This window comes from Eretmochelys imbricata, chromosome 7, assembly GCF_965152235.1.
Source record: "Eretmochelys imbricata isolate rEreImb1 chromosome 7, rEreImb1.hap1, whole genome shotgun sequence".
NCBI lineage: Eukaryota > Metazoa > Chordata > Testudines > Cheloniidae > Eretmochelys > Eretmochelys imbricata.
In genome coordinates, this window is record NC_135578.1 from 121,895,155 (window position 1) to 121,909,069 (window position 13,915).

The 13,915-nt window shown below is 44.2% G+C and overlaps 1 protein-coding gene across 2 annotated transcripts in view; it reads right to left on the reverse strand.

Annotated features, from left to right (window-relative positions):
* Positions 1-13,915, reverse strand: part of SUFU (SUFU negative regulator of hedgehog signaling) — a 120,241-nt gene that overhangs the window by 17,126 nt on the left and 89,200 nt on the right. For both annotated transcript variants that reach the window (XM_077823272.1, XM_077823271.1), the window contains exons 9-10: positions 8,625-8,759; positions 6,268-6,406 (exon numbers count right to left, since the gene is read on the reverse strand). In XM_077823272.1, the coding sequence (XP_077679398.1) occupies positions 6,268-6,406; positions 8,625-8,759 (274 nt within the window). The remainder of the gene's footprint in view (positions 1-6,267; positions 6,407-8,624; positions 8,760-13,915) is intronic.

The window sequence follows — 13,915 nt, forward strand, 5'->3', positions numbered from 1 at the left end:
ATATTTACATGTGCCCCAGGCACCATACTGCTGCATTCACGGATCTTACAATTCTGCTGGAAGAAGTATATGAGGATTTGAAATGCTATCTACCAGGAGGGTCTCTATGAGCACTAAGGAGCTGCCAGGACTCCCCAACTCTGTTTCATCAGCTTTAAAACTCCACCTAGACTTGCCCTGGGGAAGGGTACTCTTTGGAGCCTGTCAACATTGTTCTATCTATCTTCTGGATAGGATCACTGCTGTGTGCCTATGTACAGCTTGGCTCAGTGATGACAAGGGTCTGAAGGGAGACAAGAGAACAGTCCATGCATTTTAAGGGGGCAAGTGTTAAGGAGGGAAAGGACTTCTCTAGGGTGCTACCAGTGGCTGGGAGAAAAGCTAGGGAGCAAAGAGCTGAAATTAATGTATAATTTAGACTGATTAGCAGCAAAAGCTTCCTGACAGTAAGGTGCATTAAGCTGAGGGATGGTCAATTTCTCTAGGAAGAGGTAGAAACATTTGAGTCATCCAAAATGAGACTGGATGAAGCATTAGAAAACATACCGCAGGAACAATCCTCCATTGGCCTCTGGGGGAGGATCTAGATGACCCAATAGGTTCTTCTATCTTTAATGTATGATCTTAATAGGGTCTCATTAAACAATGGGAGGTGATAATACAATGTGCTTCATGGTTTGCTTGTACAATTTTATCACGTCTATAGTACTAGCATGATGGATGCCCGAGACACAGTACTATACATATGTTATATTACAGATACAGCTGGTAGCTGTGCCTAGAGTTAAGGTTTCCTAATACTTATAAAAGGTCCTGTTTTCACCTGTTTATAACTTTGCCACTCTAACCATTCAGACTGAAATTTCCCATGTCGGTATCTGTGCCTCACTGGAAAGGTTCTAGCAAGAATGATGCAGTCATTTCAGAGAACAAGTTTAGGAAAAATACTTTTTGACAATGTTAAAAAATTCTTACCCTCGTTATGTTGAGAAGCCCTAGTGACTCCATGCTTTGGAGGAAGGACTAGAAATTTAGCAGGTGGTCTCGCCGGGGTCAAGGATGTGCCTTTGCTGACCCCGTGAAGATCTACCCAAATTTGGTGGAGTTATAAGCCTCTGAAAATTGCCATTTGTATGTTTCAAAGAAGCTTATTAGATGCTAGTGACAAAATTCCCTGAAGATTCCATCTTCATTGAGCATGCTCCAGCCCCACAGAGCATGCTCCAGCCCAAGGATACAGGGGCTGAGCAGTACTTTTCTTGCAATTATACCTTCTTGCTGCAGGGGCCATGGTGGCACCAGAGTTGCCCACACAATATTAATTCGGACCTCTTTTGTGTACGCATTATGATACAGTCTTCAATTACAGTGGAACCTCAGAGTTATGAGCTTACCGGTCAACCGTAAACTTTATTTGGAACCAGAAATATGCAATCAGGCAGGAGCGCACACACACATACACGCAAATACACTACAGTACTGTGTTTAATGTAAACTAACAACAAAATAAAGGGAAAGTCTAAAGAAAGATGTGACAAGGAAAGGAAACTGTTTCTGTGCTTGTTCCATTTAAATTAAGATGATTAAAAGCAGCATTTTTCTTCTGCACAGTAAAGTTTCAAAGCTGTATTAAATAAACGCAGCATTCACTACACAGCCTTACTTCATTCCCAGAGCCTGGTCCACACGGTGCAGTGAGTGAGACGGGTCCAGTGGAGAAAACTGGATCATGTAATTAGAGATTGTATCATAATTCACATGCATAAGGGAGTCAAATTATGGTTGTACAGGCAGTCTTACTTGAGGCATTTCCTAACTTCGGAGTGCTTGACTGTGCAACCTAATGGACATTTTTACCATAATGTTTTTCTTAAATGTACTACACAGATTGGCTTGTATGTTTAACAGATACTGCAGCAAACGCTGATGGGTAACATTTACATTGTGCATGATCAAAGGCTCCCTTCCTAGAACAATGACTGCCCAGAACAGCAGGGGCAGAAATCATCACCATCACTCACCATCTCTCTAGAGAGAGTAAGTGCTCCAAATAAGCAAGATAGGGGTCAGGAGCAGCGTGCCTTGTGTTAGGCAGGTAGGGAATGCCACATTAAAGCTGAAAATGTTTTGCATAAGCAAGTCCTGACTCCCAGTGTTTGAGAGCTAAGGATAGTAATTCCCAACGGCTGATGCAGGCATGTTGACAAGCTTTGACACAAGCTACCCTAGGATAACATTAATATATATTAAAGGTTCGGGCAAACTTTATTGGGACAGATTAATTTCAACAGCAAATTTCCACACATACTCTCTAAACGTATTCAAGTAAAGGGGCGGGGGGGAGCATACGTCACTCTCACTCACCTTGAGCAGGTTTAAAGATAGACAAGCGAGATTTCCAATGAGAGGTTCAGCACATCCAGACTATTTGTCCCAAGAACCGTTAATACATATTAATACCATCCCAAATTAATTGTGCTGAAGCTGTTGGGAATACCAGCCTTAACTCTCTAACCCTGAGAGTCAGGATGGGCACCTCTTCCTTACCTTTTTTTTTTGCTCACCTGGAGCATTGACTCTCCCCATAGGGGGAAGAGAGGTTTTGCTCAGCATTATGGTCAGGCTGCTGTTGCTGTTGCCTTGGGGCAGCCAGTGTTCTTGGGAAGGGCCGGAAAGCCTTGTGCAAGTCTTTGGTCATGTGCAATGTTAGCTAACACATAGACAAAATGTATAGTGTTAACAAGTAGGACTTCAGGAATACGTCTGTACCTTTATGAATCAAAGTAATTTTTGTATTCAATAATACGAGAGAATGGAAAAAGCTAAGAAATAACCCAGCCTGACATGATAGACCTTTACTAGAATTTAGCTTTTATAAATAATTAAAAGTTACTTGCAGGAAAAATATGCCCAGTACTTGGGAAAGGTTCCATTTTGACGGCTTCGGGAGAATGAAATAACCTAATCATCCCCAGAGCGTGGACAGCAGCAGGGCAAGCTTCCCCATGTACTCCTCCACTAATACGCCTTAAACCTGAGCTGGAAGGACTACTTATAGGAATGGGGTGTTCTGTCTCCATGGTCTATAGTCAGTCCTTGACCCGTCTTCCCAAAATGATACCAAACAGCGTCAGCTGTGGTGGGGTTTTGGTGGTATGAACACCTGTCTATTAGGACTCATACCCAGGGCTTCTCAGACCCTCATAAACTGTCCCTTCCCCAAGGTATGGAAAAAGTCTACATCAGGAGAGGCTTGCCATTTCCCTTCCTCTATGCAACCCCCCGGTTTATACTCCTTCACAACAAGCAGTCACACCACAGTGATCTGCTTTCAGCCACGGACCGACTCCCTCTGGAGCCCATCAGTGCCTTTGTGTGGCTGAGGTCTTGGCAGAGTGATGCGAGGATTCCTCTCCAGGCTTTACTTTGATAGCACCAGTGCTCTCAGGCCCTGCGACTCCAAAAGCTAAGAGGAGAAACCAGACCTGAGAATTGCCACTATGTCTCTTGTGTACAACAACTTCTCTCGCCCCTCAGGCTGAAGCCAATGGACTTGTCTTTAGGACCTCACATCTTCACTCCCAATCCCTCAGCTGCTGCTCATTCAAAAAGTGATCTCCTCTTCCTTACATTAAGTCAAGTGTCTCAGGCTCCCCACCAGCTCTACACAATGTTGGCACGCCTGTCAGTGTTCCCCGCTAGGCCCTGCCTATCTGCAGTCTGACCTCCTTACCTCTGCTGGCACTAACCTAAGGGACAGGGCAGTGGCCAGCAGCAAGGGGAGCAGGTCAAAGCACAAGTGAAGATCAAAGAAGTTCCCCACTGTAGGAAGCAAGGTGGGGACTTGCTCCTGCAAGGAGCCCCACCCTACCTCCCACCAACCAGAAACCTTCCTTCCTTCCCAGCAACCCCATGTGACCCCAGTAAATCTTCAGATCCAGTAACAGACCTTTGGGAATTAGCTCGTTCCATAAGGGTTAACATTAGTTATATGCTTGAATGATGGCATAATTATTGCCGTTCTCCACCCTTTAGAGGCTGAAAGTCATTCGTACATTCTACACATGAATACATTTCAGGACGTGGTGTAAACTCAAACAAATACTGTTATGTTTGGAGTTAACACAGTCACAAGATCTTGTGTCATGTGTTGGTGAGCACAAGCACCGAACAGTGAATGACCCAAACCGAACATTCCCTGTTAATCATTGTAAGACTGCTGCCCTACCCAATCAGCTCCTTTAGGAGTTACAGATTTGCATGTATGGTTTTCTGCAGATTTGTGAACATATACACTGCGATGCCTCGAATACTAGCCATAGCCAGCCTAATTTTGATACTGGAACAGTAGGATCCTAAATAGTGTTCAACCAGAAGTGCACCTTGAGGGACAGTGTACAATAAACAGAGAGAGTGAGCGCACCAGGCGTCTAATTCTTTAGAAATGGAGCTTTCCTCCCAAAGCTATTTTATTTTTGCTTGGCCATAAACAAGACTAGGAAATGGCTATGACATCCCACCAATGGTGGTCTTAAGATAACCAGGGTTGACCCTTGTTAATATGTGGATGGGGAAACTCCAAGGGAAATCCAGGGTGCTGGTGCAGGAAGTTGTGTGGGGATTTGAGGTGGTGATGGTGCTATAGGATGATGTGCTGTAGTTAGTGCCCTATTTTGGGGACAATGTAAGACAGAGTTCCTAAACACGTCTGATCATAGAATCATAGAATATCAGGGTTGGAAGGGACCTCAGGAGGTCATCAAGTCCAACCCCCTGCTCAATGCAGGACCAATCCCCAACTGAATCATCCCAGCCAGGGCTTTGTCAAGCCTGACCTTAAAAACTTCTAAGGAAGGAGATTCCACCACCTCCCCAGGTAATCCATTCCAGTGCTTCACCACCCTCCTAGTGAAAAAGATTTTCCTAATATCAAACTTAAACCTCCCCCACTGCAACTTGAGACCATTACTCCTTGTTCTGTCATCTGCTACCACTGAGAACAGTCTAGACCCATCCTCTTTGGAACCCCCTTTCAGGTAGTTGAAAGCAGCTATCAAATCCCCCCTCGTTCTTCTCTTCCGCAGTCTAAACAATCCCAGTTCCCTCAGCCACTCCCCATAAGTCATGTGTTCCAGTCCCCTAATCATTTTTGTTGCCCTCCGCTGGACTCTTTCCAATTTTTCCACATCCTTCTTGTAGTGTGGGGCCCAAAACGGGACACAGTACTCCAGATGAGGCCTCACCAATGTCAAATAGAGGGGAACGATCACATCCCTCCATCTGCTGGCAATGCCCCTACTTATACAGCCCAAAATGCCATTGGCCTTCTTGGCAACAAGGGCACATTGTTGACTCATATCCAGCTTCTCGTCCACTGTAACCCCTAGGTCCTCTTCTGCCGAACTGCTGCCGAACCATTCGGTCCCTAGTCTGTAGTGGTGCTTGGGATTCTTCCGTCCTAAGTGCAGGACTCTGCACTTGTCCTTGTTGAACCTCATCAGATTTCTTTTGGCCCAATCCTCTAATTTGTCTAGGGCCCTCTGTATCCTATCCCTACCCTCTAGCGTATCTACCTCTCCTCCCAGTTTAGTGTCATCTGCAAACTTGCTAAGGGTGCAATCCACACGATCCTCCAGATCATTTATGAAGATATTGAACAAAACCAGCCCGAGAACCAACCCTTGGGGCACTCCACTTGATACCGGCTGCCAGCTAGACATGGAGCCATTGATCACTACCCGCTGAGCCTGACAATCTAGCCAACTTTCTATCCACCTTATAGTCGTTAAAGAGCCCATAACTTTTCCAAAATATTAAACTGTTAACCCTGATGGCCCTGGCTAACTACTAGTTTAGGTAACTCCATTCTGCCTCCCTGAATTCCCCTATTATCTTTTACCCCTAAGGTATTTGCACTGTAGTGGCAGGAGGAAGGAACCAAAATATGTAGAATTTGTAAAGTGATCTGGGGCTCAGAGATGAAAATTGCTGTATGCATTTAAGATATTAGAAATTACCAACCAATGTTTTAGATTTCAAATTCCATTCACCTAACTAGGAATAGTTCTACATTTTTAATCATTTCTGGAGCTACTGAGAGTATCATATAATAATCAGGTGTTTATCGTCAGAGAAGCTGCAGCAGTTTGCATAACTTTGTTGTAAGATTTGTAGGCCAGAGAAACCTGCACACAGGGATTGTTTTTGAAGGAACTGAAAAGGAAGGAGGTAAAAAGAGGAAGAAGGAGGAGGAGAAGAGGCTCTTACTTGTAACCAAGGCCCATGTGCTGCATAAGGATGCTCCTCTGTAGCAAAGGCTCCTTCTACTCCTGTCGATACAAACGTGATTGCTGTATCCCCTGTAATACTTTTATATGTAAAGTGCCGTCCGTGTAACAGCCTGCCCCTAGAGAATAGAATACACATACATAAATGGAGAGGTCATAAGCAGGTCAGTACAGACCCACCACAAGATATACACTGGAGTATCTGTGATCACTCTGAGGAATACATCACACCCCAGTAACCACAAATTCTCAGTAAATGTACGAATGACTTTCACAGCCTTGTCCCTTAAGTGCGGGTCACAAGTCTCTTCTGGAACTCTGGAAGAGCACATGTGCCCTCACACCCTCAGTCCCAAGGCTCCACTTCTGCATTACAATGCTTCTAGCCAAGGAAGACTGAATGGGACTTTACTAGTATCCCATTTGCACCAGTCACCCCCACTGATGCATAAGGCACAGAACTCCCAACTCCATCAGCTCAGAGAACACCAGCAGGACTGAGTACAGAATTCACATCTCTTCTGTGGTGGCGCAAAGCAGTCCCACTAGGATAATGAGCTGGCCCTAACTTCTACAAATTAATAGCTCATGTTATATATTAATCTATTACCTAGTAATTTATTAAATTTAGTCTGTGCCAGTGGACTCTTTTTAAATAAAACATTTAGGAGAAGAGAAACATGTTTGTTCATCTATAATAAATAATACTTTATTGTGATGGTGCTTTCCATGTAGGAATCTCAAGTCGCACCAAAGGCATTTTTCAGAGTAACAGCCGTGTTAGTCTGTATTCGCAAAAAGAAAAGGAGTACTTGTGGCACCTTAGAGACTAACCAATTTATTTGAGCATGAGCTTTCGTGAGCTACAGTTCACTTCATCGGATGCATGCCGTGGAAACTGCAGAAGACATTATATACAGTATATACATGTATATAATGTCTTCTGCCGTTTCCACGGCATGCATCTGATGAAGTGAGCTGTAGCTCACGAAAGCTCATGCTCAAATAAATTGGTTAGTCTCTAAGGTGCCACAAGTACTCCTTTTCTTTTTATCAAAGGCATTGAAGTTCACAGCCTCAGTGAGATGTGAATATGTTATCCCCATTTTACAGCTGGAGCTAATTAAGGCACAGAGAAGTTAAGTGACTTCCCATGTGAGCTGGTGTAAACAACTATGGATAGAATTCATATCCTATTCCCAGCCTTGTGCATTAGCCCCATGTCTATCTTTCCTGGACATCCAGGAAAAATAATCTGAATTAACTAAAGGTGTGAATTTGAAGTGGATTAGTTAAATCCTATTAAATCCCTATGTGAATGCTATTAATTAGAATTAAAGTGGCCTTAATTCTGAATGAGGGTGTTCACACAGGTGTTTAATGCGGTTTAACTAATCCTCTGCAAATTCACACTTTTTGTCATTTGGATTAACCTTCCTGGATGTACCCATGTAGACAAGCCCTTAATTTATGATGCTGCACAATTCAAATCATAAATATCTAGTGATCTCAGCCTGACCAGTACATCTGAGAGAAAAAAGTTTAGAGGCAAGTTACTGCATCCTTTATTGCATTTTTAATTTTAAAGTAGTCAACAAAAATTATAATTGTAAACTCAGTAAGAATTAGTGGCCTTCAGTTTACTTTAAAACTCAAAGACCAGAACTTTCTTACAATTTCTGACAAAAGCATTTAAACAAAAAAATCACTAGCTGAATTTTCTGGAGATTTAGACAGGTCATTAACTGACAAAGCCCTGATCCCCTTCTTATGTGCAACTTCTCAAGATACAACCTTTACAGTATATGTGCAGTGCAACATGTGCACTTAGGAGTACAAGTGACAGAATTTGCATATACAAAACTGTGTGCATAACTGATATCAAATGTTTGCATAGAACTGCACAAGTTAAAGTTGATGTCTTAAGGGACTTCTGTGACAGGACTGTAGGAGCCATCCCTTGGTTTGATAAGATACTTTAGCAGCATCAGTCTGATCAAAAAAACTCTGCCGATCAACCCCCCAACATAAAACATGGGAAACAAAAAGAGTAAAACAATTTCAGCATGATGAACTTATGTGCACAGTAGAAAGACAAGGTGGATGAAGTAATACTTTCATTGGACCAACTTCTGTTGGTGAAAGAGACAAGCTTTTGAACTACACAGAGCTCTTCCTCAGGTCTGTGGATGGTGTCATCTGTTTCTTATGTTTTTGGCAAAGTGTCTCAGCTATGGTCTTTTTAAATTTGTACAGGATCATCTGTATGAAGAAACAAGGCCATAAGGTAGAATTGTAGCCATTAAAGCAGAGCTCAAAGAAACCAGCTCCTCTCACCTTAGACAAAGTGGAATCAGTGCGCCAGACTCCTGGTTGAATTTCAGGTGCACGCTCTCAAGCTGCCTTGTGCGGATTAGCTCATGAGGAATGATAGCTGCTGAGCTCTCACTCTCTAAACTATCCTTACGGCTTCTAAGAGAAAAAACAGAGTGTACCTATTTAGAACCTGAGACTCACATTCCAACGATTGTCAGCCTTGTGAAAAGACAGCAGAAAAATTCAATGATTATTTAGAGCAGTTCCATGAAAGCTGTCTAACGCAAGGACACAACAGCCTGCCAGAAGGACATAGCTAATTTGCAAGCCACCCGTGTCTCCATTTTACAACTGTGGCCCACAGACTACAGATCCTAGCATGCAATGCTTCATCTTGATCCAGTGACCTTAAAAGTTCTGGAAATAAAGTTTAATAAAGAATGGGAGTAAAATTATACCGTGAAGCCAGAAGCATGACAAAATGTTCTGTAAGGTACAATGCTGCATGGGCAGAGGCAAGGCCTCATAGAACAAATGGGGTGTGGGTGACCTGTTAGGTCCCACAGGCCTTGCCTCTGCCCATGCAGCATTGTACCTTACAGAACATTTCGTCATGCTTCTGGCTTCACGGTATAATTTTACTCCCATTCTTTATTAAACTTTATTTCCAGAACTTTTAAGGTCACTGGATCAAGATGAAGCATTGCATGCTAGGATCTTATTCTTTAAGAAACGGGGCTGTCCGGAAAGCTCTGTGCTGTCCTGACTCACTGCTATAGAAGCTTAGCGTTAGAGAGCTATAGTAAAGAGACATAATCTGAATCAACCCCACCCTTTTCCGTCATCAGACCAACCAAAGGCTTTAGATGTTGCATAACCAGTTCTTAAACACTCTAACTTCTGCTAGCATTAAGTACAATATTCAAAGTACAAAAGCCACACACAATTCACAGACTATTTGTAGACCGTTTTCCCTTTGAAGCAGAGCTGCTTTAAAACAATGCAGTCTTTATATTATATTTTACAAGGGCAGTACATTACACATGGTAATGTTGTTTAACTTAGAGGGTACATTCTGCAATTATGAACTTCACAAGACAGAATCTTCGATATAATCAGCTAGATATCTCAAAATACCGGATCATGAACTAAAATACTTTATATGTTCAAAGAGTAGCATTATAATTCCTTTTGTGTTTGTAGAGAACACAGGAAAAGATGGTGCCTGACCCAACGATCTTACATGCAATAAGAAAACCCCTCTCCCAAAAACACATCAAACAAAAAGCACTGATTGATCAGAAGGACTGGGATCAAGGACAGAAAGGGGTGGAGACAGCGAAGAAGCCAACTGGCTGGAAAGGGAAGGACATATAGAGTGCTATCAACTTACATGATGTCAGAAGAGACAGGGTTTACATTTCTCTTATCTGTCAATCTTGGTTTAACAGAGGCAACACATTGCTAGGGTCTCATCTACACTACAAAATCATTGGGTTTGGTTGGGGAGAAGAGAGGAGAGGAGAGAGGAAGGAGACTGGCCGACAACACTCCCAAGCACTTGTCCCCTCACAGTTAAAACATGCTTGCAATTCGATCCTGCAGGGCAGACCAAACAAAATGTTACCATGTCACAGTGCAGTTCAGGAACATAATTAAAATATGGCTTGACCCTTTCTATGCTGTAAGATGGAGCCATGTCTCAGATGCAGAATGTGAGAATCATGATGTAACAGCTTGTCCACCAAGGATGTTGACTTGGGTCTGTCTTCACTGTAGAGTTAACTCGGGCTCTTACTCCTCTCACCTGAGTTTGATGATACTTTAAACCTGGGCTAGCTGGCTCATCTAGGGCTATAGGCTAAAACCTAAGGGAGGCTTTCAGGAGGGCTGGTAACCTACTCCCACTATGCAGTGAGGAAACAGGCTAAACAACTTGAGTGCTAACAGTCTTCCAATGCCTTTCCAAAATTCCAACCTGCCCACCGCCCTCTTGTGCCAGAAGGGCAGACATGTTCTCCCAGTTTATTGGGAAAGAAGCAGAGCAGCACAAAAGACCATGGTATGTGTCCCCTGCAGCCCTAGTGACACACATGGGCGAGTGCAGCACTGGAGAGGACACAGTAAGTGGGCTTTGCACTGTGACTACTCCTATCCGGGCTAGGCTAACCCAGGTGCTGATCACCTGAATGCCAGTCATCAGATTAACTCTGCAGCGAAGACACATCCCTTTGTAGTCTAGCTGGCATCTAAACCTGAGAGTTTAAACTGGTTCATTTTTTACAGCTCCATGTAGGTGGGGCCTTAAAACAGTGGAATGGGCCAGACACTGAAGAAAACATTTTACAGTTTGATTACCCAAGAAGTGTATGGTTGATTAATGATCAATTGACCTTAACCTAAGGTTTACCTGAACTTCCTTATCAGATCTTATATACACATTACCCTGTGGGAAAGTTAGGCTTTGTCTACATTGCCAATTGACCGACAAATTTTGTCGTTCACAGGTGCTTAAAAAAGCCCCTCCTTCCCTTCCCCCCCCAAGACAAAGGTTTTGCCGAGGCAAGTGGCAGTGTAAACAGCTTGTTGTGCCACAACGCACACCCTGCTCTGAGGAGGTCAAAGTATTTTGTCCGCAAAAGTGCCGACAAACAGCATTTACACTGCCCAACTTCTAGCGACACAACTGTGCAGTGTAGACAAAGCCTTAGCCTGTCATCTAGAGCAGAGGTGGGCAAACTACGGCCTGCGGGCCACACCTTCCCGGCCCTTGAGCTCCCCTCCCCTGCTATTCCCCCACCCCCCCGAGTTATGCCGCCAGATAGGCAGCTCAGCTTGCACCCGCCCCAGTCCTGCTGCTCTGAGTGGCATGGTAAGGGGGCAGGGAGCGGGGCGGTTGGATAAGGGGCAGGGGGTCCCTGGGGGGCAGTCAGGGGACAGGGAGCGGTTGGATGGGGCAGAGAGGCAGTAAGGGGACGAGGAGCAGGTGGCAGTTTGATAGGTGTGGGAGTCCCAGGGGGCAGTCAGGGGACGGGGGGGGAGGGAGGGGTTGGATAGGCATGGGAGTCCCAGGGGACCTGTCAGGGGGCGGGGGTATGGATAGGGGCTGGAGCGCTTGGGGTGGGGGTTGGATGGGGGGGTCCCCAAATGCGGTGGTCGGGGACAGGGAGCAGGAGGGGTTGAATAGGGGGTAGGATCCCAGGAAGGGCCAGTCAGGGGGCAGGCAGTGGGAGGGGGCAGATAGGGGGCTCGGGCCAGGCTGTTTGGGGAGGCACAGCCTTCCATACCCAGCTCTCCATACAGTTTTGCAACCCCGATGTGGCCCTCAGTCCAAAAAGTTTGCCCACCCCGATCCAGAGTTTCCAATTATTCATTACCAAGCCCCCCAACAGAATGTCGGCCACCAGAAACATAAGAGATTTTAGACCTTAAGTTTATTAACTCATGTGCAATTACAGAATTGGTGTACATATGGGCATATCCAGAGTTATTCAGCAATTTTATTAGTGAAGATGGCAGACTGGGTATCGGCCTTTTTCTACCCAGACGGGTTAATGCTTTGAGTGGCTTCTGTCCGGGAATTTAAGTTTAGAATAGGTAAGCATTTACACAATAGAGCTCCATAGAGTTTATCACAAACCTAAAGCGTGCAAGCTCTCTAGGGTTGGGGAGGTTTTTTGTTTTGTTTTTAATTCACTAGTCTGTACAATGCCTAGCACAATGGGCCTCCGATTCCTGATTAGCCCCCACAGGTGCCAATATAATAATGATAACACTGTGAAGCTGGGCTTTGTAGGTCATATTAAAAACTCTTGTTTTTAAATGCGAATGCTGCTTGTGCATTATGTGCTCACAAGACGACATTGACTAATATATCACTTAGCTGTATTTCAAACAGGTTTTCTCAGACCCTAAATAATTAAGACTTTACATTAATCAGTAACCAGCCACTCTGTTAAAAAGGGTGAATGTGTGAAGCAATATGGCAGTTAACATTTAAGTAACATCAAATAATTAGCAATCCCTTCAGCTAAAAGCCTTTCCACAATGGTTACAACTGCCGTGTTTGTTGTTTCTTTGAACGCAGGTTGTTCCTCTGATTGTGGTTGGGGGTGGAATCTGTTTACATTAAAAAGGGTAAAGCTGGGTAGCTGAATCGAGGTTTAGGTCCTGTCTACACTGAAACTTTCTGAACACTTTGTGACACAGATCGTTCTAGACATGTGCGTCCACACATAATGTAGTTAATAAAAGACAGTAGCTACATGGCCTACATCACTGTATTCCTATAATCAGGTTGTAACATGCCTTTTGCTATATAAATGTAAACCCACAACTATGAATGTGTAGCAGAGCTGGCCTATCCCGCTCCTTGCGCAATAAGACACCCCGAGTGCATTTTCCCCCCCATGTGGCTGCTGCTTTTGCTCTGTGCACACATCCCCAGAGCACATGCTCCTCTGTTGAGGTAGTGGGGCAGTTGCCCACATTTTCCCAAAATGCATGGATACGAACACGGATAGGCAGCATGATGGGTGCAGACAGTGTGGGGGCTGGGTGAAAAGACAGCTATACTGAGGACACCTCTCAATCACTGGTTGTTGTCGCTGGGTCAGTTGAAAGTCACGGCCTGTTTACGACACACTGGGCCTCTACAGCAGGAAGTCCATATGTAATGCTTCTAACGTAGACCTACCCAGCTCTCTCCATGTAAAAACCTAGTGGCTGAACAAGTAGTTTTTACCTCGATGTAGGCAGTAGATATATAAAAACTACCCATGTCTCACCTCTGCTTGGATTTTACCTCGACATAGCCAACTCAAGGTACAAAAACAAAAACAAAACGCCTCACCATTTTTGCAGTGAAAACAAAACCTTGGATTTCTTTTTAAATTGTGTCTCAGTTTTCCCATCTGTGAAGTGGACATACTTCCCTCGATTGCAATAATTAACCGAGTGGTGTTTGTAAAGTGCTTTGAGATGCTCAGATAGAAGGCGCTACAGAAAGGCCAAGAATTAGATCTGACTTTCAGATTATCGAGCGTGCAATGGACACAGAACTCTGCAAGAGACATTAACATTCTTACAGCAGGAATGGAAATCTTTGTTCTGGCCCGTAGAAAGGGTGACAGTCCAGATGAGGGGCTGATGGAATTGCTGGGGCGTTATTAATAAGAAGCTCACGGTGTAGCTTTCCCTGCCATGCATAACTTGTAGTTTCAAATTTTAAAGGAGAGTTGAGAAACACTTTGGTTTCTAGCACCAATATCTCCAATTTTATGATTGTTGTTTACCCATAACCTTCCACTTCC